Genomic DNA, 27420 nt, shown 5'->3' with positions numbered 1-27420 from the left:
GACCTTTTGATACTTGCTGTAAAAACTTGTCACAGAAATCATGCAAACACCTGCTTTTTTCTGACATGAACTCAATCTGTGTGCTGCTGTTCTCTATGAAAGATAACAGCCAGCTTTCAAACCTACAGTGGGTGAGTATTTGATGATAAAAAAAAAAGATCCCTAAATTTCGGGTGCATTTCTAATCATATTCTCTCTCTCTGGTGGCTCCTTGAGCTTAGATTAAACATGTTTGAGAATGTCAAGCTATTCTCCTCTTGGTCTAGAAGAAACAGGGACACAAGCATTTCTAATACACAGAAGAAAAACAGGCAAAAGCACATACAAGGAGGAAGATGAGGGAGAGAATATTTATGCAGAAGGCACCACTTTAACACCTGTTTACAGCAGGTTTAATAGAGCACAGACAGACTAAAGCGACAGGCAGGTAATTTATGATTATGATCTTTGTTATTCCTGTTTTTCTATTGATTATTGATTAAGGAGGCAACTTGTCCAATTATGAATGCCAGACATGTTTTTCTTTGTTAAAGCAGACAGAGTTTACGGAAAAACATATTGATTTGACAAGCTTTAATTTATTTTTCTGCATAATTACATTCATGGTGAACCCACACGGGTCATTTTAATTATTCTGATCAGACCTCTTCTCAGGACTGTGTGGGCATGGACAAATCACACCTTTATCATTCTTATTAGTACACTGTGTTTGGTGGTTTCATGCAATTCCAGTGTAGCTCTGCTCACCTTCAACCTCACAGACGTCTAATCATCCAGAGTAAGTGAGAACACCTGTGTGGGTGTGCCGGGTCTTTAAGGTTCACTGAGCTTTTTTCACAGCAATTATTTTGACTTGTCATTGTAGGAAAAGTAGCAGGCACAGGTGTTACTAATCACATTAATGATGGTTCAGTTGTATTCAAGTGTCCCAGTAAGCCATGATAGTGAGTCAGCATTCACAATACCAGGAACCTGAAACTGAAGCCGTTAAACGCAATTCAGCCATCATTAATTTGATTAATAATGGCTGAGTTGCCTGCGCTTTTCCTGCTGTGACATGCAAAATGTCTGCAATATCTGTCCAAATCTAAACAGATATTTTGCCCCAACAGCAAAAATGAAAACGCAGGAACCTGCTGCCACTCAAACTGACTGACACAAGAAAATAACTAAATTTTAATGTTTTCTGAAGCTGTAAAAGATGTGTTTACATTAGTGATGATTGCACATATTAGAGTAAAATAGGTCTATTTTATTTTCATTCACAATCTCAATCTTTCAATCTCTTTAACTTGTCTTTAGTGGTGAATACTTCAGCATGTCGTATACATAATGCACAACTTCAGTCAATGAAACTGGTTATATCCCATATGCACTGTTTTTTTCAGGGGATTTGCTCCTTATGTAGATATAAAGGGCTCATTCTAAGGTAACAAAAACACAACGATTCTTATTTTCAGGTGATTATACACTAATTAAAACATACTTATGAATATTCTTCTCTATTTCTGCCAACTAGATGCCACTAAATTCTACACACTGGTCCTTTAATGGACAGACATGAGAGTGGTATCGATCAACTAACTGTCTGCAAGAAAGCAATTAAAACCCATTTTCCAGAATGTAAAACTACTCCTTTCATGACATAAGATATAGACTGTGATACAGACTTGCTGTGAATGCTACTGTAAGTATAGAAAAAGCAGGGTGAAGGTTATGGTTGAAGGATACGGCAGCGCTTGTACTGCTGGGTCTACAGTATGCACTGCAATGCAATGACTGACTAATGCGCCTTCTGTACCTGCTGTTGTTATACTTTCTTTTTTTAAATCAAAATGTTTTATTATTTATCATTCTATCATGTTGATAGGGAAATAAAACTGGCCTTGGATACTTATATAAAAGCTCTGTGCTTAATGTATTTTTCTAAAAACCTGTGCAAGTGGGTGAATCTGATGTAAGATGTATGTGTGCGAGATTGTGAGAGTGTGCATGGTTTTGTGTTTCCATTTTGACCTTGCTGAGGCTGACAATGTTAGGCAAAGGGCAAAGATATATTAGTGATATATACTTGATATGACCAGCAGCCAATAGCAGAGATACAGCAGGGCTCAGATAGGAAAGTTAATCAGCTACAGACTGGTGGGTTTAGTCGGCAGATAACAAAAGCATTCACAACTACCAGCTCAGCACTGATACACACATACACACACTTATCAGTCCTTCATTTCACCACTCCCTCCATACCTTCCCGTCAAGCTTGTTCCAGTGTCCAGTTTGTCGGTCTGTGGGTGAAGCGACATGAGGAGACTGTTGCTGCTGGGGGTGACGGCCTTCTGTCTCTGTGTGTTAGTCGCCGCTGACACACAGTCCGACCGACAGGGAGACAAATCATTCCCAGAGGAGGATGGAGTTTTGCAGCTGAAGAAGGGGAATTTCAACAGGGCGCTGAAAAAATACAAGCAGCTACTGGTGCACTTCTGTAAGTTACACACAAAGACTCACACAGTTTGATCTTGATAATAATAATAATAATATCTTTTATTTGTATTGCACCTTTCATACATAAAATGCAGCTCAAGTGCTTTATAGTATGGCATTAAAAACAAGGGCTGTTCAAGATAATGAGGAATTTTGTGGCTTTAGGATCAGACAAATTATTTACATGGATATCACCATTTACAATTATTCTATCATATTTAGTGATAATGACCAATAATGAGTGACACAAGTTCTGAAAACTCTGTAAGAAAACCTGCATTTATATGACGCCTTTCTAGTCTTACAACCACTCATAGCATCATGTGCCACCAGAACAGCTTCAATACATCTTGGCATTGATTGTACAAGTCTCTGAACTCTTCTGGAGGGATGAACACTATTCTTCCAAAAGATATTCCCTCATTTGGTGTTCTGATGATGGTGGTGGAGAGCGCTGTCTAACACGTCAGCCCAAAATCTCTCATAGGTGTTCATCTGGTTTGAGATCTGGTGACTGCGGAGGCCATAGCATATGAGTCACATCATTTTCATACTCATCAAACCATTCAGTGACTCCTCGTGCCCTGTGAATTGGGGCATTGTCATCCTGGAAGAGACCGCTCCCAGCAGGGTAGAAATGTTTCATCATAAGATAAAGGTGATGACTCAGAACAACTTTGTATTGATTTGCAGTGACCTTTCCCTCTAATGGGACAAGTGGACCCAAACTATGCCTGCAAAATGCCCCCCACAGCATAACAGAGCCATTCAAATGTGGAGAAATCACCAAAACTCACCCTAGCACAACTGAATTTGTTTGAGAAAATAGTGGCAAGTCCACCCCCTCTTTTATTCTGCCTGATTGATTTAAAGAAACTGTAGTTGGGTAAGTAAGTAAGTAATTGTATTAATATAGCACCTTTCAAGTGCTTCACAGAGGAGACAAAGCAAAAACATATACATGCAACATGATTTTTAAAGGTGTCTACAGATCTTAAATCCAATGGGATAGAGTTTCAAAGTTTAGGAGCCACAACCTCAACAGTGCAGTCTCCTTTAGTTTTAATCCTCATTCTGGGAACAACCAGCAAACCCTGATCAGAAGACCTCAGAGATCTGCTGGTTACACACAGGGCTGCAGTAGATCTCTAACGTAGGCAGGTGCCTGACCACGCAGAGCTCTATAGATGATCACAATAACTTTGAATTGGATTCTGAATTTGATGGGCAGCCAGTGAAGAGCAATCAGTATCGGTGTCACATGAGACCTTTTGGAGAACCTGGACAAGAGTTTAGCAGCAGCATTGTGGACATTTTGCTGAGGCAGGTGAAAAGGTGGACAGGTTTAAACACGAACAGCAGCAGCACCACAGCTGAGCCACGTCTCTACAAGAAATAGGAAGTCTGATTGCTTATCAGAGATCAAATCATTGATTGTGGAGCACTTTGTGGTGAGTGATCCTGCATTAAGTAAGGCCATGTTAGTTATGCATGGAACTGGCTGTAATTAAATTTAGCGAGGAATATTATTTGGATTTCTGAGATTATTCTGTCTTTGTAATCTTATCCGATGCTGTTATCTCTGACTAATAATTGGAATTATGGGCACCGAGAGCATCTGGGCATAAGGGTCCTGGTGAGTCTATACCTGGATGAGATGGCAGCGGTGCAGGGAAGAATGCAATCGGAGACCAAAAGTCACCGGTGTTGAGCCTTTTTGGGCTGTCTGGACATGAAGCAGGAGACAGTCAAACTGCAGGAGTGTTAAAAACTGTGTAAAATATGTTATGTGTTAAAATATGTGAACCCAGTCTGCTATGGATACCATCCCTCAGAGGTACAGATCCCTCAGATTTTTACCTACATGTTTATTTAATTTAAAAATGATGTGTATATAATATAAGAGTATAGTAAGTATCTTTAGACGGCCTCTATAGTCATCATCATCATATTTATACTCACTTGTGTGTTTGCTTCCATGTGTGTAGATGCTCCTCTATCTGGAGATGGCCATCGTGTGTCAGAAGCATTCAATGGAGCTGCAGCAGAGCTTCAGGGGTCAAAGGTCAAATTTGCAGTGGTTGATATGGCAAAGGAGAAGGACCTGGTTAAAGAACTCAATGCAGCAGGCCTCCCAGCCATCAGACTGTACATCTCTGGAGATAAAAACAACCCTGTGCTCTGCCCCAGTACGTACAAATGGTTTAAATAAGTCAAATGCATTTATATGTTAATATCAGCAGTGGGTTTATGTAATTTATGATCTAATAAAACATCCCCCTTTAAGTTTCAGGCTGAATTTCATTAGTGTTGGAGTCTTAACAAAAGGACCATTCAGCTTGAATTTCAAACTTTAAAGCAATAGTTTTGACATTTTAGGAAATACACTTGTTCACTTTACTGAAAGTTAGATGAGAAGATCAGCAGAATTTTCATGTCTGTGCATTAATTAAGAAGATTAGCTTAGTTTAGCATAAAGACTGGAGGCATGTCTGACTTTCTTCAGAGTTAAAAAACATATGCCAACTAACACCTCTGAAGCTCACCAATTAACACAATTTTTTTTTGCTTAATCCTGGAGTCTTGTCGTCACATGAGGTTGCCAGGCAACCAGAAGAGACTCCAGGTGCGTCAGGAAATAGTGACATTACGTAACTCCCTGTAAAACCACAACTTCACAAACATAAAACGTGTTAATTAGTGAGATTTAGGAGGTGTTAGCAGGTGTTATTTCAACACTGGAGGGAGTGGAGTCGATCTTCTTTTCTAAGTCTTGACAGGAAAGCAAAGCATTATTTCCCAAAATCTCAAAACTATTTCTTTAATTGAACTGAGCTGTTGAATCTTACTTTCTTTGGGTAAAACACTGAAGGTAAAATGATGATTGTTTTCCTGGATTGTGATTAAGTTCCTCGGAACTCGGCTTCTATTGTGACCTGGATGAAGAGGAGGGCGGGGTCTGCCACTGACCTCATCGCTGATCTTAGCCAATCAGAGGACTCAGATGAGCTGCAAGTGGTTGGGATCTTTAAGGTGAAAACCAGCAACAAGCTGTTTGATTTTTTCTCCTCATCAATGCTGCGACTGGATCTCTGAATTACAATGTGTGTATGTGTGTGTATGTTTGTGTGTGTTTGATTGTTTGTTTGTTTGTGTAGGATCTGAACTCTGAGTACGTCCAGGTGTTTTATGACGCAGCAATCGACCTTCCTGATGTTAAATTTGTTGTGACACAAAACGATGAGGTCATCAGCAAATATGATCTCGCACATGATGTTGTAATGCTGCTCAAAAAGGTACATACAACACACACACACACACACACACACACACACACACACACACACACACACACACACACACACACGAAGATAAACAGCAACACAACCCATTTAATGACCTTTAAATTCATTCGTTACATGTATATATATATATATATGGTTTGCGTATATAATTTTATTAAAAAGCCTTTTATTAATCTTAGCTCAAAGTTTTCTGTTTCCAGTTCTACAATGTTTTATGTAGTTTGTTTTACTTTTTAAAATCTAACTTCATATTTGTGTATTTCATTCTATTTTATTCTTCTATACCTTTAATTGCTGGATTTCATTTAGTTGTGGCGCTGAGTAGTTTTTCCTTAGTAAAGCACTTTGTAACACTGTTTTAAAAGGTGCTAAATAAAGTAAAATTAATATAAACATAAATTTATACAGTAAATAAAGTTTATTATCATATACAGTCTGTTTTGTTAAAGATACTTATGTTAAAGATTTACTTTTGGAAATAACTTTCAAGCAAGAAATTTAGGAAATAGCTTAAACACTGACAGGTGCTCTACATCTTTATTTATTTTTATTTTCATTTTATTGTTTATTTAACAGGGACAATACACAATACATTTGTTGTATATATACATAGCTAAAAGCTCATTTCCATTCATCAGGAGGAACATTTGTCCACACGCTTTTTCTCATGTGTTCCTCCGTTCCTCAAATATGGCAAAACAATCAGAAATATGTAACTGTGTTTAGGTGATTTCATACATCACATCTGTAATTTTAATAAGCTAAATAGAACCTGTGATAGAAATAAACATAGACTGTGTATACAGATATAAGATATATCTTAAGAAACAGTCTATGGAAGTAAACAACCCCACGTTAAACTACATCTGCATATGAGCAGGTGTAGCACAAACAAACATTCACGCACATGTTGTTCACTGCATATGTGTTTGTGTTTCTGATACACAAACAATATCAATAAGAAGATACTTTTGTGGGTATTTTGGGTGTAAGAGAGACATCACAACAAACTGCTGGAATGCATGAAAGTATTAAATTTCAGTGGATCATCACACTCTCACCTTTGTGTTGGTGTGTGTGTTTTTATATACATATATATATATATTTGTGTGTGTGTGTGTGTGTGTGTGTGTGTGTGTGTGCGTGTGTGTGTCTGCTGCAGTCTGAGCTCATCCAGGCTTACAAAATGATGTCTCAGACGTCTAAAGAAGAGCTGATCATCTTTATCACTGTCTACCAGATGGATCCAGTCACTGAGTACTCTGGACAGGTAGTGTTGCCTGCACGGTACATTTTCACACACATATAACTGGTTTGCTCCACAGCGATGGAGGCTTGGAACAGTTCAGTGTCTTATTTACAAATATTTACTTTGCATGAATATGAAAAGTAGGAGATTCACCTACTTAACATAATACTTGGAAAAATGGCTCCATATTTGAAGTGATACTCCACCCTAAAGCTGGCATCAAAAACATACTGTAAGCTTGAAAGGTGGCTGTTAAATGTTAAACACTAGTCAGAAGCCCAAATGAACACTGACACATGTTTTTCTTGCTGTAATCATCCTTCCTGTTCATAATCAACATTAGAAGATCCCTTCATAATGCACTTACAATGTAAGTGATGGGGAACAAAATCCACAAACCTTCTTTTGTGCAAAAATATATTTAAAAGTTTATCTGAAGCTCATGAAGCTTCAGCTGTCTGAATTAATCAAATCAAGTAGATATCTTTCAGCCTTTTTTAGTGCCAAATTCCCCCTTTTTGTTACAATCCTTCCACTGCAGCTGAACAGGAAAACACTGTCTGTTTTTTTTACTATAAAGACTGTAAATGTGGAAGATATCCACTTGATCTCACTAACTCAGACGGCTGAAGACTCATTTTATCTTCAGATAAACTTTTAGATACATTTTTTGCCTTCATTACATTGTAAGCACATTATGAAGGAATCTTCTAATAGACAATATGAACAGGAGGAGTGATTACAGCAAGAAAAACCTGTATCAATGTTTATTTTGGCACCTGATATTGTTTTACATTAGACTTGAAAAACTGTAACCTGGGGTGGAGCATTACTTTAACTTTATATGATATTGTATAATATATTTTGATTCATATCATATCATATTGGTTTCTTCACTGTTATAAGCTTCTTCTTGAAATGCTGTCCGGTGTCTTGAATGTCCAACACGACAGAAATTGAAGTGAAAATTTTGGAGCTATGTATTTTTTTTATACTGTATGAAAAAACAACTGTGGCAACATTTCAGAAAAAAATGTAATTTTCTAGGACAAAACAGTATGTAACAACACAGCTGAGATTTAAACAGTTTGCACTTGCTGAAAGCACATTTCAACACACAGAGGGGTAAATGGTAAATGGACTGCACTTATAGCGCCTTTCCAGTTGACTGACCACTCAAAGTGCTTTACGCTGCATGCCACCATTCACCCATTCTCACACACACTCACACACTGATGGTACAGCCACTTTAGGGTTCAGTATCTGGCCCAAAGACACTTCAACATGCGGACTGGAGGGGATCTTCCGATTAGTGGACGACCCACAGCTGCCTCCTGACCCACAGCTGCGCCTTGTGACAAATTAAAGGAGAAAACCTAAACATAAAGTCTCTTAGTAAGCTTCAGTGCTCCTTTATGTCATGAAACTCTACATGAGGGAGGAACTTTATTCTTCCAGAAAATATTCCCTTCAGTGACCCCTCATGTCCTGTGTGGAAGCATCTGCAATATGTTTCTCCATTTATCCTTTTTTTTTTGTCTGTACATCCACCAAATGCATCCAAACCACTTGTACTAACTATTATACTTGTAAGTATAATAGTTTGCTATATATTGTTGATATAGATGTATTTATATTATTTCTCTCTTGTGCAGACAGCCACTCAGATCTTAACATCACCTGTATTAAGCCACGCCATCCTGTTTGTCAACAAAAGCTCAGACTTTCAAGAGATCTACTCTGCCTTTAAAAGCACTGCAGAATCATTCAGGCTGAAGGTAGAGATCACGCACACACACACACACACACACACACACAAGCAGCATTACAATACATATTAGTATGATCTTCACCTCTGCGTGTGTGTGTGTGTGTGTGTGTGTATTCAGATTTTGTTTGTGATGGTGAACGTTGATGAGCCTCGTAACGGCAGGTTGATGGAGTACTTCCGAGTTCGAGATTTTGAGGCTCCTCTCATCCGACTGGTCAACCTGACAGACCATTTGACCTACCACCTGCCCTCTGACACTCTGGATGGAGCGACCATAAAGAAATTCTGCCAGTCGTACCTCGACGGCAAGGCCAAGGTACCTTACAACTATCTGATGTGTGATACATGACAGAAACTGAGGTGACTGGTTGTGCTGATGTGTTAATCGTGTTTGTGTGAATGTGAATTTAACAGCCAAAGATGCAGAGTGAGCCGATACCTGAAGGATGGGACAAACAGCCGGTGAAGGAGCTGGTGGGAACGACACTGGAGAAAGTTGCCTTTAACCCCGACAAGACTGTTTTTGTCTTGTTCTGTACGTAAACACACCTTTCATGAGCGTTACACTCTTCTCAGTCAGAAGAGATTTGATCATTTACAGGTGAAAAGACATCTAGGTGCCTGGTTTAAAATTGGATGAAAAAAAGTTTTAAGTTCTATAGAAATAGATGTTTTTTAAGCAAAGACATCTAAGTAATGTGTAACAATTTTTTAAAGCTGCTCTAATCAATATTTTCATATTAACCGTGGATAAAATGTGTAATGTGTTAAGTGATGTTTGTAGTGATGAACCCACAGAGAATTATCACCTGACTCTGCAGTTTCCACCAGCTCCATGGTGCATTTTAGCATCTTTAAGCTCATTGTTTTGGTTTTCCAAGTGCAACTTTACTGTTTTGGTTCACTCTCACTGCTCTCAACGCTGTTGCACTGCAACAGCATTTTATAAAGCAGCTCTCACAAACCCACAGTACGCCACCTTTCCAGTAGCAAACAAAGTACAGATAAGCCAGTGAACACAGTGGAGCAAAAGAGCCAAATATATCTCTTGAGAGCAAATGAACGCTAATGTTGCTAAATAAGCAGCTGATTGTCATTTTTTACATTCGGCATATAATTTTATAAAGTGATAATAAGTCAGTGTTGTGTTTTCAGCCTGTTTTGCTGTCCTCAAGTTGCTAAAGAATCAATTAATTCAGATTTAAATGCAACTTGGATATCTGACAAGTTTTCATTTTTCAACCAAATTGGCTCTAGATGTCACTTGACCTTCAAATCAACAAATCTCTCTCTTAACTCTCTTAACTTTCCACTCTTGATTTTCTACATTACTAATTGTTCTCACTACTTATACTTAAAAATCTATAGGCAATGCTTTAGATTACAACACACAACATACAGCATAATTATTGCTAATTTACAGTGTAGCAGGAGAATATGTACCAATACATACATGTAGGTGCAAGGGAACAATATGTGAGGTTAAGGTATACAGTGAAGTAGTATATAGTATAATAAAGTATATAGTACAAATAGGTATAGGTATATTTTTATATATATACCCCATAATATTACCTGTTAGTTAAAAATACCTGCCTTAATAATTCTTTTCAAGTTCCAATTCCCCCTTAACTTCACATTGTTCCCTTGTACCAATATGTATATATCAGTACGTACTGTGCTGGTACACCATAAGTAAAAGAAATTACACAGTAAATTGCGAATAATTAGGTTATACATTGCGGGTCATAATCTAAAGCGTTACCAATCTATATCTAATGTGTATTTCAGATCTACCCTACAGTAAAAAGTCCCAAGCTCTGTTCCCGCTGTGGGAGGAGCTAGCCGAGGCCTACAAGGAGCAAGAGGATGTGGTCATCGCTCGCATGGACCCGTCAGCCAACGACATCAACTTGTCGATGCAGGAACCCTACCCATCGCTCTGCTTCTTTCCTGCTCTACATGCAGAGAGGGTATGATGTGTGAAACATTTTAGAGTTAATGTTTACGTGTGATGTGTATGATTTTTTCCAACTTTAGCTAGTTTTGGATCTTTTCAACTCACCAAAAACATACTTAGAAATGCTAACGACAAGCTGGAAAATGACAGATTACATGTGTTAAACCTGCTCTATGGGGGTAAATGGATGTATTGGGGAGATAATAATGAAGTGTGTGACATCTGTGTTGCTCCTCAGATGGTTGTTTACACTGGTAAGCGGAAGCTGAAGAGTCTGGTTAAGTTTATCGATAAAGAGATGAAGAAAGCCAAAAAAGACAGAGTTAAGGTAATAAATCATCTCACTTAAACACCAACATCACTGCAGTGCATTGAGTTTGTGTGTTTCACGTGTGCTTTGTGAGCTGCCTTTGTCTGTTCTGTTAAAAATAAACTTTTCTTTGTTAAAATAATCCTTTGTGCTTTCAGGAGGATGAAGAGAGGAAGAAGTACATCGAGGCCGCAAAAGCTGAAGATGCAAAAAAAGCCAACAAAACCAAAGATGAGCTTTAATGCACAAAGAAAGATAGTACAAAGTGTGTGTGTGTGTATGAGAGAGTATATGTGTGTGTGTTATTATACCTTTTAGTCAGCTATTCTCTAAACAGAGATTGGGTTTATCTACTTCACCATATGTCAGATCAAAACCAATAAAGTCTTCAGTTAAAAACTTTGTCTACAACATTCATTTGTTCATTTAGATTTTATTTATTTATTTATTTAGGTCTCTGTCATTGTCGTTTCATCATGAGAATTGAAACTTGACAGCAGGCTTGATGTTTGCTGAAACAAGTTATAATAAACCAGCAGGAGATAAACTGATATTTAACACATATATGAGTCAAGTTACTACAGATTGTTCCAGTCTCATGTTTTCCATCATCAGGAGCAGGTAGACGTGCCAGAAAACAACAGCTGGTAAATACCAGGTGCTCCAACTGATTGCATCAATTAGGCAGATGAAGCCTACAGTTATAGTAAGTGTGTAGAAAACTAAGACAGATGACTAATAATGAATAATGTTTGCAGCACCTGACCGATATATCAACATTATCGGCTGATATCAGCTTATTACAAGTACATCAGTATCAGTGTTTCTGTTGGCTGATATTGCAGTACAAAGATATGTAACTTAAGAAACTGTCACCGTTATAGTTTCTCCACCAGAGAGCAAGTTTATTTTTCAACTGTAAAATGTCTCACTCAGTACATATCTTCATAGCAATTCTTTAAGAAACAAATTAAAGGGTTATTATCAAAAATGTTTATGTTTAAAAATGGACTCCCAAATATTGATATCAGTATTTGCTTCAAAAACCAGCCAAGCTAATAACTAAAAATAATAAATTTGACGGGAAACTACATATAATAGTAAAAACGGACAAAAACTGAAAACACAAAAAATATTAGGAGATTAACAAAAACCTGACAATGTTGTACCACAGAAAAGTGCCAAATGGAGCAAAAAATTGTAAAAAGCATAGAGTAACCTACTTTCAATTAAAAAAAAAAATGCAATAGATACACAATCAATGCTGGGAAATATGGTTGATATCGTGATAAATATCACGATATCAATATTAACATTAATCTAATATGTAAAATCTATAATATTTTCTGTAATATTTTTCGAGATGGCAAAATAAATAAATGCAAATTCACTAATAAAATAATCTAATTAATGTTCAAAACAATTAACTGCTTCACTGTTTTACTTTACAGTAATCAAGACTCTTAACGTGTAAAACAAAAACTTAAAGATCTCCTCCAGACATGTTTTAAGATGTAAATAAAATGCTCTATGCAAATGTATTTAATTTTAGAAGTTTAACTGCTTGACACAACATGTCTCCTCCTTCACTGTAAAGTACATCCTCAGTGTTTCTGCTCTTGATGCTTCAAGTTTCCACGTCACACTTGTGTAAATTGAATATTGGACCAGGAAGTAGTTGTGACGTCACAAACCCCATAAAATCTGATTTTCAATGAGCAGAGAGAAACTTTCCTCTCCAGCAGTTGAAAGTGAAAACAGCCTTTTAGTGTCAAACTCTGCACATAAATCTTAACTGTAGGAATAAGCGTGGATAATAATTCTGAATAATAATTTTTTAGGAGTTTATGAGAGCAGCCCACCATCATTTGGATTAAAATCTTTAGTTTGGACAACATGATTTTGTAAAAGGATGTGACATCATAAATACAATTCTGCTGAAAGTCAATAAAAGATCAGGTTGAATTAATGCCACTTAATTAAATCAGCTACAGCAATATTATGGGTATTTAATAGGTTAATAATATCGTGTGTCCTTTGAGGCAAAATAATAATAATAATAAAAATGTTTTATAGACTAAAATGTCATAAAACACCGTTTAACGAACAATAGGCTGAATTATCACTTTAATTCAGACCATAATGAGCGCTGCCTGCCTCTGCGGTGCAGCCTGTGAGCAGCTGTCAGTGACGCGGTGTGACTTCACACCGAGGCTGGAGGAGGACGCCGCCGCTGCGCGCAGCTCTCGGACCGTCTCGTCTCGTTCTCTCAGCGGGCGTCAGGCAGCAGAAACGCCGGAGGGATGGAGCCAGCGGGCGCGTACGGCGCCGCGAAGGCCGGGAGCGTCACCTTCGATCCGGTCGCCTTCTTCACGTATCCCCGCACCCTCCTCAGGCTGCTTTCGTGGGTAAGCTGCTGTCCGCAACGTGTGGGTTACCATCAATGAACAGGCCTACCTGCGCCCCCCTCTCTCCTTGTCTCCATTCACAGGCTTTGTCTCTGCTTTTTATCCAGTCATGTAAATCAGTATTGGGTTGGGTATCTTTAATAGAAAGCTCTGCTGTGCTGTTAATTTCAGGACTGTATTGGCAACTCGGTGTAATAACAGAAATCATGTCAGTGATGCAGCTTCTGGTTGAAGCTTCAGGACCAGCAGCGTCTGATTATCATATGTTTATCTGGAGCCTCTTTGTTTCTAGACTGAGCTGATGTGAGCACCCCAGCCAGTATGTAACACCTCTTTGCTGTGCAGCTGTGAGTCATGCACTAATGTGCACTAGAGGAACAATGAGCAATTTGGATTTTATGGAAGCAAAACAAGTTAGCAGAAGCACATCCTCCTCCTCTCTGTCTCATGTCATGATTCAGTTCAATATTCAGTGGAAAAACAAAATCCAGACAAAAAGAAGCAGTTATGAATGAAAAAAAAACAGATATAAATTAGAAAAAGTCTGTACAATAATGTAAATAATGTGATATATAGGCCTACAGTGGTAGCCCCACTGATCATGACAATAAATTGTTCTAGATATCCAATGATAGGTAAATTAAAATAATATGTTCTCACATTTATTGTGAACATTGTTGACAGTCATATTGTGTAGTTTCAGTAAGTGCAACATGTCCATCCCTAGGTAAGTGTCTCATATTTACATCTCATTTTGCAGGGAATTAATTAACAACCTTTCCAAAAAAAAAAATCAAAACATTTCCTAATTGCTGCACTCAAGAGGCGCTATTAAGATGGTCTTAATTGCTTTATTGCTGAGATCTCTGCCACCAACCAAATGTAGCTGAGGTACAAGGCAAAGGTTATATGTATTTCAGTGAAATATGTATAGAAGAGATTTTAAGATACTTTTATTTGTTTTTAAAGCTTATTCACGGTTTGGCACCAGCCAACATTTTTTATCTCCTCAGTCCACGCTCTACATCCAGACCCCTCAGATCCTCTCATCAGTTGCTCCTCTCTGTTCCACGTTTCTATGTGGAACAGTTTGCCAATCAGTAGCCGTGGTTACATGCACACTTTTATTCATTCTGATTGAAGATTTCAGGTCAACTGTCTACATGGGATGTGATCTAATACGTTGTGGTGTTTACATGCACTGACACATTTAATCAGAACAGCTGTGTGACATGAACACAGTGATGAATACATCAGGGAGACATGTCAAAATGTTCCTAGCGGCCACTGTCAGCCCAACAAAAGGGGGGCTGAACAAAACTGGCGAGAGACTCAGCAGCCAGGCATGTCTCTGTTCTCTGTTTAGGAGCGGCTGAGATTGCCACTACAATGAGAATTAGCTGGTCCGCCTTAAGTCAGTCCACCTTAAGTGAGCCTGGTCAGGTTAGGTTGACCCATTGTCACTAATTTCGGGGCTAACTCCCTTCACTTTAATCAGCAGGCTTGGGTCTTGAGGAGTTGTAGCATTTATTCAAATAGCTCTCTCTTACATGGTTATTAGGTGCTAATATTTTCTTATTGAACGGATTATCAAAGGTTTACACCACCCTTTTCAACCTGATTGAAAATTACTTTCAATCGGGCCGGATCAGACCAGTCTCTTCCGATTGAGGTTACATGAGGCATTTTTATTCTGACTGGGCTATTATTCCAATTATTAGTGGAATATTAGGTCTTTCCCATCTTTCACGACTTTCAAATCCCAGCTAAAGTCCTACCTTTATATAATTGCCTTTGAGTTTTCTTAATTTTTAAGGGGACCATATTATGGTTTTTGTGATTTTCTGTCATTTTTATACTGTTATGTTGTTGTATTTCTATGTTAAACATTGTCAAAGTTCAGAAATGTTTGCAGAAATGCTCCCTGCGAGTCAAACACCGGGGCTTTAAGCTGCTCTTAAAGAGACAGGAGCTAAAACGGCCTGTTTCAAACAGAGGCTGAACTGAGGGGCTGCATAAAGAGCCAGTATAAGATAAATTAAGAGTTTTCTGAACTGCAAATCATTCAAAGATGTTCCCAGTCGTAGAGCCCCAGATTAAAATATAGACCTGTAAATATGCATAATATGTCCCCTTTAATATCAAGACAAAATTGTTTTAATTTTGTCTGTCACAGTTATTTACCCATTTATTTTTGTTTTATTTTTAATGATTTAACTGTATCATAAATTTCTCTGGGAAGCACCTTTTGTTTTTAAATGTGCTCTATAAATAAATTTGACCTGACTACCTCCACTGTATTGGGATAGCAGCAGAAGTCTCAAAATCTCCACAAACTCTCCACATCATCATTAGGAGCAAGTGGGGAAAATATTCTATGATTTAGGTAAAATTACCCATTAAGAAGACTTGCCTCTTAATCCCCAACGTCACCAATGTAAAAAAAAATATGTGAAACTTTGTCAGATAAATCCAAAATTATCTGCACAAAAATATGTTTGTTTTCTCCTTTTTTATTTATGTGAACTTACCCTTTAAAACTATTACATAATGACTTTGTCATGTTTAAGTAGACCGTACACGTGTATCTTAGTTTCACCTTCTCTCAGTTTGTCATTCACATACACACACATACACACACACAAAGAAGCAGTGTTTGTTTATACTGGTATGTCTGTGTGTGGTATGCATGTGGAATGAAAAGCATTCATACACAAGTGTGAGTTCATTCTCTTCTACCTGTTAGATAATAAACCCTCGTGTCTTTGTCTCCTCACACAATCCCGCTGCAGGTTTTCTCCATGGTGGTTTTCAGCTGCATCGTGAATGAGGGCTACATCAACATCGGCAGTGAGCGTCTGCTCTGCGTCTTCAACAACAACGCCGATGCCTGTAACTATGGTGTCACTGTGGGCGTGACCTGTTTCCTTGGTAGCATCTTTTTCCTGATCCTGGACATTTATTTTCCCTCCATCAGCAATGTCAAGGACAGAAGACGCGCCGTCCTGCTGGACCTCGTTTTCTCTGGTATAAACACTCTTACAAATACTGTATGATGGACTAATGATTAATGTAATAATATAATAGTAATATATAATATATAATCATTATTTATAGAGCAAATTTTCAGAAATCAAACAAGCAGGTAGTTCGGGTCTGAGAAGTGAAGCCAATGTAGAAGTTCCTTAAACCTGCATTCTCTCTAATGGCCATCAGAGGGCGACTCCACTGGCTTCAAAAGAAAGTCAGATTGTATGGAAGTCTATGAGAAAATGACCCTACTTCTCACTTGATTTATTACCTCAGTAAACACTTTGATTCTGATGAGTTTATGGTCTCAATCTCTAGTTTCAAGTCTTCTTCAATACAGCATGATGCTCATTTTCTAAATTATGGTCACAATTAGAGTGAAATAGACGATAAAGCAGAGTATGCTTTAGGGTGTGGCCATGTTGTGATTGACAACTTGCTACCACGGCGACAACATTGGTTAGGTAACGTAACCATGGCATAACCCCAGATTCACAGGTGTAGCTGTTGCTATTTTAGTGTGTTTTTAGTTCATGAAAGTTAATTGTAACATTTGGGTCGCCTAAAAAGTCTTGTTCAGTGTTTGGTTGTACTAAAAGACCCTCTAAGTCTGAGTCCGATGTTCAGTTTTTCCCAGTAAGTATATTTTGTTTTAATGTTTTTAAGCCTGTTTTTCCACTAGCAAAAATTAGCATTAGCATTATCACAATTAACCATAGACTGCAAATGCAGCATGCTAGCCAAACTAGCAGCTAGCATTAGGGTCAGATTCACCCTCTTGTCCAAATATGGTCTCCTCTCACCACTTCTGGCTCCAAAAATCCAAGATGGCGACAGTCAAAATGGCAAACTTGAGGCTTCAAAACAGGAGTCCACAAACCAATGGGTGACGTCACAGTGGCCACGTCCATTATTTATTACAGTCCATGAAAAAGTAAAACATGATCTAGTTTCTTTGATGTGTGACAAAAGCATCCATAGTTGTATTATGCGTTTGAAAATCCAGCCCTTTTGGTCATTTTTGACATGAATTTCATTACTTTTCATCTAGAACCAGATTCCTTATTAATCATCTTTGGCAGCTGAATCAGTGGTGAACTTCACCACAACTCAAACTCTTATTGTATCATCAGAGAAATAATTAAAGTCCAACTAAAATTAAAGTGCCTTTTTTGTCTACTACAGCAAACATATCTGCTCTTAAAATCACTTGTCTTTGTCATCAGAAACTGTGAGGAAGAAAGTTATATTTTAAATTCTTTGATTTCATGATGGTACCTCCTAGTTTTACATTGTTTGGTTAAATACCGTTTCATCATCCACTTATGTAGCTGGAGTCCTTATTTCGATACAGCAAATCAAATCTTGGATAAAGCGATAACGTGGTGTTCAATTATAGGCAGAGCAGACGGTTACACTGAGCCTGATAGCATCAGGCTACACAACATAAGAGACACAGACTCTGAACAAAAACCCACAATAGCTTTCCTGCTAAAATCTCCTTTTTATCCAACTTACAAACATGAACACACGTCTTGTCCTGCACCTTAGTTTATTGAATAAGCCACCAAACAAACGTTCACTGGAGAGAAGTGCACCATTGAAGTCAGTTTGCAGGCTAGCATGTAATCTTACTTGCAATGTCACTTCTGTCCCTTTAGATGCTGGTTTGATTGTTATTCTACAAAATCCTTGTTAGCGACACACTGTCTGTCCATGACTTGTAGGTGCAGCAGTTTGTTTACTTTGTCTCTGTTCTGTGCGATGTAATACCGGCAGCCTGCCAGCTAACATCAATCAAACAAACTAGCTGAGAGAAAAAGGAGCATTTCTTGTTAGGTGTAGCGGAGCAGGTGGACCCAAATGCAGGAGAGGAGACAGCAGGAACTGAAGAATCGATATTTATTTACTCAACTCAGGAACAGAGCTCAGGAGTGCAGGCAAAGCGAAACTGAACTGAAGAATTCTGAAGAAAGCAGGACAAACAAAGCAGAACAAAGGATCCAACGAGACTGAACTGAAAACCAGGACTTAATACAAACTGAACTAATGAAACAATGAGGAACAGGTGGCAAGACACAAGGGCAGGCTGGGAGCTGATTGGCTAGGGAAGGCACAGGGAGCAGGGATAACGAGACTGATGCAGAGCAAACAGAAAACCAAGAAAACACTGGAAAACACAAGTAAACTCAAGAAAGCTTTTAATGCCAGCAGGCCAAATGCAAACAAAAAACACTCTGTGCCACAGAGCCTAGTGGGCTGCAAGACAATCTGAGACATGCAAACTACCAAAGTCCAAAACGCAGATCTCTTCCATTACCCAAAAACTGATACATCACCACTTAGAGGGTGAATTCAATGAACCTGTCAGTTCAGAGAAACCAGCCTTAAACACACTCTCAAAACAATCTGGTCGTAAAACAAACATACTCATTCTTAACCAGGTGAAGGCAAAAGTGTTTCAGATTTCATTTCAGGTCTGCATCCTCTTCCAATCGAGCACATGTATTACAAACTTGGCAGTAAAATGTCTGGACAAAGGTTCAATGCAATGAGCAACAGTATCTCAAGTCCTTTAATCTGCAACATATCTTATCTGGTCTTCTCCCACTCAGTCCAGTTCAACAAACAGGGAAAAAGTGTTTGGGCATCTGGTGGACTGGTGGAGGGACAGAGAGCCAGACTGGGACAGAACCATGACAATTTCTGATATTTTATATCTTCATTCTAGTAATACAAAACTTTTACTAAGAATATATTTTAAAAAGGTTGACATTATGTTCAACTGCAAAGAGGGATGATTAAACATGATTTCAGTCGGACTTTAGTACTCATACTGGACATACTGGACAAAGGCTACTGTCACCATTAAAATATGTATGTATAACATAGTATATATTTCCCCAGGCCTCGCCAGCTTCCTGTGGTTCGTTGGCTTCTGTTTTCTGGCCAATCAGTGGCAGGCTACCTCTCCAGATGAGCTGCCATTGGCCCAGGGCTCCGACGCTGCCAGAGCCACCATCGCTTTCTGCTTCTTCTCCATCCTCACCTGGGTCGGTATTTTCATGTACCTTTGTGTAAACCTGTCCTCTGTGAGTGTGTGTTTGTGCTCATCATCATCATCATCATCATCATCATGATCATCATCATGATCATCATCATCTTTGTGCGTCTGACCAGCGGTGTGTATGTGTATTTTCAGGGCTATCAGTGTCTGCTGGAAATGAACAGATTTAAGAACATTTCCTTCATGGAGGACAAGCAGAGGCTCCTGCCGAGGACCCCTCCCACCCTCTCTTTAGTCTAACACACACACACACACACACACACACACACACACACACACACACACTGAGTTTGTCCTCATGTTACTGGTTTTTTAAGGGCATATCTGAAAGTTTGTCGTAGCGTCAGGTTTGGTTCAGTTTTACAAAGTCAGTTAGCTCGTGTAATAAGCAGATTCAGAGAAAGGCTGTGTGATACGGTTCAAGTTGATATCACATTATTAAAAACAATATATTTCAAATATTGATAGACACTCAGTTGCCAGTTTATTAAGTATAATATGTATAAGGTTCAGCTTTGGTTGAAAACAAATTGGACATTATAACCTATAAAACCTAATAAGCCTAAAAAACTGAGTGTATGTATGTCTGTATTTGTATCATACTTGAGAAGCTGGTACCAGATAATATTTAGCAGTTTTTCCAGTAAAGATAAAGTAAAGACTGTGGTTGTACTGGGCTGCTTCCAGATGTGAATGTATGCAACTGTGTGAATGTGAACTGGACATTTCCATAAAAAGAGAGTGAGTCTTCCTCGATTAAATAAAAGTTTGAAGAAATTCATTGTGCCAGAAAACACTGCTGCTCAGACAGAGAGCGACTGATTTATTATCCATTAGGAATTCGATTGAGCCATCTTACCACCAAAACCATAGCAGCTATTCATCTCCCTGTCAGAGGATGTGGAGAGGTTAAGCTGTAATTGTGTCAAGGATGTACAGTGCTTTACAAAAGTAGTCCTGTGTTAAATTATTCCAATCTTCTTCTGTGGAGGATTTATAGCATGTGACAGAGGACAAAATCAAAAGTTTTCTACAAGTTTCCTTTATAGCTTGGCAACTTCTTTACCAATTTAACACATTATTTAACATACTAGATATGGTTTGTACTAGTAAGCCACTAAAAACTGAGTGAATGTCATCAGTTGATGTGAAAGGAGTTTTCTAAATGAGGTATTTACTCAAGTGACATCACCTGGGTATCGCAGCTTAGGTTTGAATACTACACATGTTTAACAGAAAGCCAAAATGAGGGTGCGGAGTTACAAAGCTGTGAGCATTTACCACTCTGTTAGGGTCCAACAAAAAGCTGTCAAGTTGCATTATAGGATATGTAGAAGCCAGCCTTTTTCTGGAGCTTGACCAAACCTTTGCTGCATTAATTTTGTCCGTTCTCTTTTAATCTGTCTCTTTCTTCACCTTTATGGGTTCACTGGACTCTTTTAATAACCTTTAACATTCTGCTCGTCTTGTCTCTTCAACCCTCTTTTTTGTCTGTTTTGTGTAACTGCTCTTTAACTAAAATGTGCATGTGTGCAGGTCTGTGTAATAGCCCTTTTCCACTGCAGGATTATAAAATAACATGCAGCCATTGTTATGGGTTCTGCTTTTGTCTCCTCTGTTCTCCGCCTGCTTTGGGGAGTTACTGGAAGTACATTTTTCCACTGCTCAAGTTCCTGTATCAATCAAGACAACTAATAACCTAAAAACAATGGGAAATGTTTGTTGTCTAGGCCCTCAATATTATTTTAACCCATTCAAAGAGAGCTGTAGTCAGCATTGGCAGACATTTTGACTTGTCGAAGCAGGAAAAGCACAGCTGGAATAAATAATGTTAATCATGGCTGCATTACACTTAGGTGAGCCAGTTTCGGCGTTCTGGTGTCGGGCATGCTCACTCACTACCTCAGTGGTATGTAATGGAGCCATTGTTGTTGTTATTATTATTACCTGAAACAAAAAGGTTCACCTCAGCATCAGGCAGGAATGTGGATGCAACACACGGTCGTGAAGTGAAAAAAATAAAAGATTTAACAATAGAATGGAAAACTACAAAACATAAATTACACCGACCAGCTGGTGCCAGCTCCAGCCATGCCATAAATCCCAAATGTTCCAGTTTGTAAATGCTGCTTACTGGGAAAACACAAGGAAGAACCTAGCACCAAAGTCTCACATGGTTCTTATAAGTTCTGGTTATGGGAAGCATCGGGTTACCAGAGTTTTTGCAGAGTTAAAGGGCTACAAGAGTAGTACCATGTTCTTGACATATCGTAGTTATCGTAAGTATGAGATTGAGAGTCGTAATCATCACCAGAAAGCTCTGATATGTCCGACTTTGAGTTTCATAATAAGGAAGTGCCTGAGACGTCTCAAATCAACCAAAGTCAGTTGTTGAAGGTGATCAAACCCAAATTTAAATTGGACATAATATGCTTTTTCTGGTTTTCTGTTATTTATACGCTGTTATGGTGTCGGATGTTAAACATGGAACAAGTCAAAAGCATCATTGCTTTGTTTGCAATGTTTTTTTCTACCTTTCCGACGACCTGGCTGTCTTTTCCGTTGCCTTTGTTGCTATGGTTGTTGCTAAGGTTGTTCCATGTGTTGTTCACATTGTCCACTTCCATATTTTGGATGGGATTCAGGCTCAACATGAACAAATGTATTTGAGATGTTGACATTTCGAGTAAAGAACAAGAAAAATAAGTGAAATCTTACTATTTTTGTTTACGTAGCTTCTGGAGCTGCCAGAAGTCGGCCGTGATGCAGCTTCCGGAAACTAACCAATCAGAACAGAGCGGGCTCATCTGGAGGGGGGCCTTAAAGAGACAGGAGCTAAAACGGCCTGTTTCAGACAGAGGCTGCATGATATGTCCCTTTTAATGAATATAATAATATGTTGTCAGTATTTCGAACACTCACTTGACCAACTCAAACAACCACCTTTGAAAGCTCACAAGTCGTAAACATGGGAATCTTTCCAATGTTTTCCATCCATCCCATATGATATAAACACATCATGTGACATAATCGTGTTTCTAATACAAATCAGTGTGTTACTAACTTCTTCTAATGTGTGTGTGTGTGTGTGTGTGTGTGTTACTAACAGGCTGTCCTGACGCTGAGTGCACTGCGGCGCTTCTTGTCCGGCTCCAACACGAACTTGTTCACATGGCAACACCTGGAGCCCGTCCCCAGCAACGCTCGAGCTACACCGTACCCCATTGCTAATGGCGCTACCATAGTAACCACCAACCCCTATCAAGCCCCGCCCTTCACTGAAACCCTGGACCCCCAGAAACTCACACAGCAGAGACCCATGGCTCCGGCCTTCTAGAGACAGACAGAAAGGAGAGATAAGGAGGAGTGAGTTGAACGACACTGCGTACGACGCGGGCATGGACAACTTCCTGCCTCGCTGTTTTAGTGGCTTTCCATCCTCTCCTGGGATTGGCAGGGATTTGGGTCATGTGATGTATGGTCTGTTATCACCATGGCAACTGCTGGCTCAGCTTAGTTAGTTGTAATCCTCTGTGTCAAGAATACTGTCTTCTGTTCATGCACACACACACAGCACGCAAACACAGCTGTACTCACACCTCACATCTGGAAACAGATAAACATGTACACCTGGAGACACGTGTATATACACCTGGAAGTATTCACACACACACACACACACACACACACACACACACACACACACACAAACACACACCCCTTGACTGCATGTTCATATGGTGCAGATTAACATAGATGTAGATCAGTGATGATGCTCCATCTGCCTTATAAAGGGATACAAGGTCTTTAGTGAAGGAAATATGGAGGACAGTGACGCTGCGTAGCTGTTTATCTGCTTCTGTTTGCCCTCAGTTAGGCTGACCAATCACAAGCTGCCCTGCCGACCTCTGTGGCTTACCATTGGCTGAAATTGAGACAGACAGTCAGCTTGACCAATAGGTTGCGAGGAGACGAGTGAGAGGGGCAGGGTTTTTGCAGAAATTGGTACATTTTCTGGGCAGGGAAATAAAGGCAGGACAGCTTAATGCATTCTGAATGCTATAGTGTTTCAGTGTGAAATATTCATGTGATTAAATATTTTATTGTGATATGCTGAAGTGGTATAATGAAAAATAAACTCTATCCACCACCACCACCATCAGAGCTGTGGGTCTGCCTTTGTTCACATCATCTTTAAATAATTTTCCTCTTTGCTTCTTGCAACTCTTTTTTTTAATATAATTATGTATTGAGACCAAGATCCAAGAATGTGTTGGGCATATTAATCAACATCTGCTGGAAAACCATAATTAGACAGGCTACTTGAGTTATGTTGAATTCATTAACAGCAGCAGGCAGCTGCTGTATGTTTGCTTTATTTTTAGATTAAAAGGCTCGTGTTGAAGGACTGCAGCCCTCTCTGCTGTGTTTTTTTTTTTTTATCTCTTTATATTGGAGGAGGGACACAGGCAAGGTGACCGAGTCAAATGAAAGTCAGACAGGAAGTGGTTTTATTCCAACACTGTCCAATCATGTAACTGCAGGTGAGCTTATATCATACCCTGCTTTCATTCTGCAGGAACATTATACAATATTATGAACATTTGCATCATCCAGAGTCATCATCATCATCATCATCATCATCATCATCATCATCATCATCATTATAATCAACATCCAGCACTGACATCATCATCCATCATCGTTATCACTGGCAGATAAATTGACATTCAAAAATGTAGAAATTCACCTTTGTAGTTCTCATATCTTCGCTGCTGTGTTAATAAAATATAATCTGATCCATTTTCTACAAAGTTTTACAAGCCGTTATATCACTTGAATAAGCCCTTCTGTATATCTGCGTCTTGTCTGAATAGTAGTATAATATCTTCTCTTTTAAACATCAGGGGAGACGAGGCCAGCTCGGGCTTCAGACAGCAGGGGGCACTCTAACTCTGCAGACCTCTGATCACATGCTCACACTCACCTGCGTATGAACTACCTCTACCCTGAGAATACTAAGACAGAGAAAAGGAAATGGAGGGGGGGGGGGTGAGAGAACTATGCCGACTGAACATTTGAATGGTTGGGATCAGGAAAAAGCGAGGTAGAGACTACTAAAGCCCAGGTCACACTACAGGTTTTAACTTAGAAGCTCTAAGTGAGAATTGATTTTTTTTTTTTTTTTGACTGTCAGAGTCGGGTGGATTCAGGAACATCAACTGGATGTCGATGTTTGATTTTGCAATAACTCTCTTATAAAATAGCAATGTGTCCGTACCGATAAATACAAGTGTGCGATTACAAATTAAGCGTTTTCATATAAAAGTCTTCATCAGCTTTAACTTTTGTAATGTTATCATTTAAATTTCTGTTTCTTGTGTAAACATAAACTGTAGTGTTTCCCCCAACAGAGCAAGAAATTTATTATAAGACAGAATGAGAAGTTGTGTGAAGAGCCCGAAACAATGAATTGATTAGTCTCAACTATTTTGATAATTAGTTAATCAATTTTCAAGCAAAATGCAAATGTGAAAATTGTGGCTTTTTCCCGCTTTAAAGTATTATTATAGTGAATTGAATATCTTTAAGAATTGGAATTATGACATTTTTTCTGTTTTCTGAGTTGTGTTTTAGAGACCAAATGATGAATCGAAAAAATGACCAGCAGATTATTTTCATCATTGATTGATCTGATGATTATTTTCTTGATTAATCCATTCGTCATTTGGTCTATAAAATTTCAGAAAATTAAGAAAAAAAGTTGATCCCCGTTTCCCAAAGCCCAAGGTGACGTCCTCCAATGTCTTCTTTTGTCCCAAAAAAAAGATATTCAGTTCACTATGATAGAAGACAAAAGAAACCAGAAAATATTCACAACTGAGACACTTGAATCAAAGAATTGTGGCATTTTTCAAAAGGATTAAACATTTATCCAAATATTTGCCGATTTATTTTCTGATGATCAACTCATCAAAAAATTGACAAATCGTTGCAGATTAATTAGTGATTAAAATAATAATTTGTTGCAGTCCTAGCAGTGTGATCTCTCTTTTCTGTCTGTGTGTTTGAACATCAGCAGATCAGCCTGTAACTTAATCTGCACCTTTCAAGTCATTTTGTGTCGTACTCTGACCTAGGCTTGAGGTGCAAGGAAAAGGATGAGAGTGAGGGCAGAAGGAGGACAGCAAGCAAGGGGAGGGCTAGTGTTTGAGTAAATATAGCTGGGAGTGACTACTATGTCTGAACTAAAGCTAGGACTATGATAGAAGAAAAGGAAACGTATTCTTGTGTGCATCTTGTGTGCAAATAGCACAAAGGGGAGAAAAGTCTTTGAACACATACACACGCATACACGCACAGTCTGAAAGAGTTCGTCTCACACACACCCTGTGAAAATCTGGTGATTGGACAGGACGAGGTGAAGGGCGGGGCCTGAAACAGGAAATAGGAAACAGGATTGCGGTTCCCGCCCCTCTCGTGTGCTTCAGCAGCACATCAGGCTCCTTCACTTCAGGGAATAACCAGTCCACCGTCTCTGTTTAGTCGTCCACAGAGCTCCCTTCCAGCTGATTGGGAGAGAGGGTTGTGGCATCGAAGGACAGAGTCCGCCTTCTCAGTTCAACACTGCTGTCCATCAGCTGGGTAGCCATGGTAACCGGCTCCTCCGCCGGCGGCGGGCTCAGCCTCTCCTTCCTGTTCCTGCCCGAAACCGGGGACACTGATTGGCTGAGGCGGCTCCTGTGCTCCCCAGGGCTCGGGGTAAGGTGTCTGCTTTTGTGTGAGGAGCTGGGAGGAAGTTGTGTGTGTGAGTGTGTGTGAACGGAACTGTTAATACGGCTGACTTCCTCGTCGGCGTCGTCTAACTGGAGACTGGGGTCGGGGCTGACCGCTCTGGAGCTACAGAGCGGAGCTGATAAGGTGGATTCACCGCTGGGGACCTTCAGACTGGACAGACTCTGCGGGCTGAGAGGCCGCTTCTCGACATCTGTTTCTGGCTGCGAGCCGCAGATGGCCTGCTCAGGTACATGTTCTTGGCCAGTGGTTTCACTGTGGCTCCGGCTGTGGCTCCTGCATGAGATGACCCTCTGGGGGTGTGTATATTTCAGTGTGTGTACGCTGGATGAACGCTGGCGTGGCGGTGTGGAAGAGGCTGTGGGCACAGTGAGGTGGGGCTCTGCCAAATCGTCAGTTGAGCCGCTCTGATCCAGAGAGTCACAGCGCACAGCCTCCTACACACAGAACACATACACACACAGATGTATAAACACACAATCTTCATCACATGTATTAAAAACATGTCAGTGAGCCACACCGCTGCACTGGGCGACATGCTCCTTCGCCACAAAGATTATGGTCATGTTAGTTTGTTTAGAAACGACTCCAAAGACTAATAACAGCAATCACGTTTTCAATCTCCGGAGAGTAATCTGTTTACAGAGCTTCGCTAGCTTGTTGCGCTATATATCACAACCTCTTGACTTTCTGCTACATTGTAAATTTCTCAAAGAATTTCAGGACAAAGTCGGGAGGTTGTTGTCATGGATGTGTTATAAGAGCTGGATACCAGACCACAAATTCAGTCCAATAAGAACTGCTCGGCTGGTGCATACGCCAAAAAAGTTTCTAGCATCTGGGTTTTCTTCCACGTTGTGCGGCCCACTGAATATGCACAGTAGTGTTTCTCCTGTTGGCCCCGCCCACGAGTTCCCGTTTGGCCCGTAGACTTTACATTGTGGTGACATCACAGATCGTTTTTCTGGGCTCAAGGGAAGTTTTACAAATATAAAACCTCCATGGATCAAAAATTCCTGATAGAAAGAGTCATAATCAACCTTG

General features: G+C 39.4%; 3 protein-coding genes across 10 annotated transcripts in view; 2 read left to right on the top strand and 1 right to left on the bottom strand.

Annotated features, from left to right (window-relative positions):
* The first annotated feature begins 76 nt into the window (after positions 1-76).
* On the top strand, positions 77-11460 carry zgc:136472 (uncharacterized protein LOC678514 homolog). 3 transcript variants are annotated; one of them, XM_042424493.1, is made up of 12 exons: positions 77-131; positions 2260-2482; positions 4470-4670; positions 5390-5514; positions 5640-5777; positions 6949-7056; positions 8691-8813; positions 8925-9122; positions 9221-9341; positions 10598-10779; positions 11005-11094; positions 11235-11460. In XM_042424493.1, the coding sequence occupies exons 2-12, from the start codon at positions 2302-2304 to the stop codon at positions 11316-11318; spliced, it is 1551 nt and encodes a 516-aa protein (XP_042280427.1). In that variant the 5' UTR covers positions 77-131; positions 2260-2301; the 3' UTR covers positions 11319-11460. The 3 variants fall into 3 exon arrangements, with proteins under 3 accessions (XP_042280427.1, XP_042280419.1, XP_042280410.1); XM_042424485.1 differs by lacking the exon at positions 77-131 and adding an exon at positions 160-427; XM_042424476.1 differs by lacking the exon at positions 77-131 and adding an exon at positions 160-778 and having other exon boundaries at positions 2354-2482.
* A 1743-nt stretch (positions 11461-13203) lies between these two features.
* Positions 13204-23722, top strand: LOC121905918 (synaptogyrin-1-like). 3 transcript variants are annotated; one of them, XM_042424535.1, is made up of 5 exons: positions 13206-13484; positions 16277-16511; positions 19422-19567; positions 19717-19865; positions 23245-23722. In XM_042424535.1, the coding sequence occupies exons 1-4, from the start codon at positions 13380-13382 to the stop codon at positions 19819-19821; spliced, it is 591 nt and encodes a 196-aa protein (XP_042280469.1). In that variant the 5' UTR covers positions 13206-13379; the 3' UTR covers positions 19822-19865; positions 23245-23722. The 3 variants fall into 3 exon arrangements, with proteins under 3 accessions (XP_042280452.1, XP_042280469.1, XP_042280462.1); XM_042424518.1 differs by lacking the exon at positions 19717-19865 and having other exon boundaries at positions 13204-13484; positions 22691-23722; XM_042424528.1 differs by lacking the exon at positions 23245-23722 and having other exon boundaries at positions 19717-20358.
* A 1663-nt stretch (positions 23723-25385) lies between these two features.
* Positions 25386-27420, bottom strand: part of LOC121908921 (voltage-dependent T-type calcium channel subunit alpha-1I-like) — a 42260-nt gene continuing 40225 nt past the window's right edge. For all 4 annotated transcript variants that reach the window (XM_042429260.1, XM_042429268.1, XM_042429261.1 and 1 more), the window contains one exon: positions 25386-26813. In XM_042429260.1, the coding sequence (XP_042285194.1) occupies positions 26124-26813 (690 nt within the window). In that variant the 3' untranslated portion in view covers positions 25386-26123. The remainder of the gene's footprint in view (positions 26814-27420) is intronic.

The sequence above is a fragment of the Thunnus maccoyii genome, chromosome 2 (genome assembly GCF_910596095.1).
Source record: "Thunnus maccoyii chromosome 2, fThuMac1.1, whole genome shotgun sequence".
Taxonomy (NCBI): domain Eukaryota; kingdom Metazoa; phylum Chordata; class Actinopteri; order Scombriformes; family Scombridae; genus Thunnus; species Thunnus maccoyii.
This window is presented reverse-complemented; position numbering and strand designations above follow the sequence as displayed.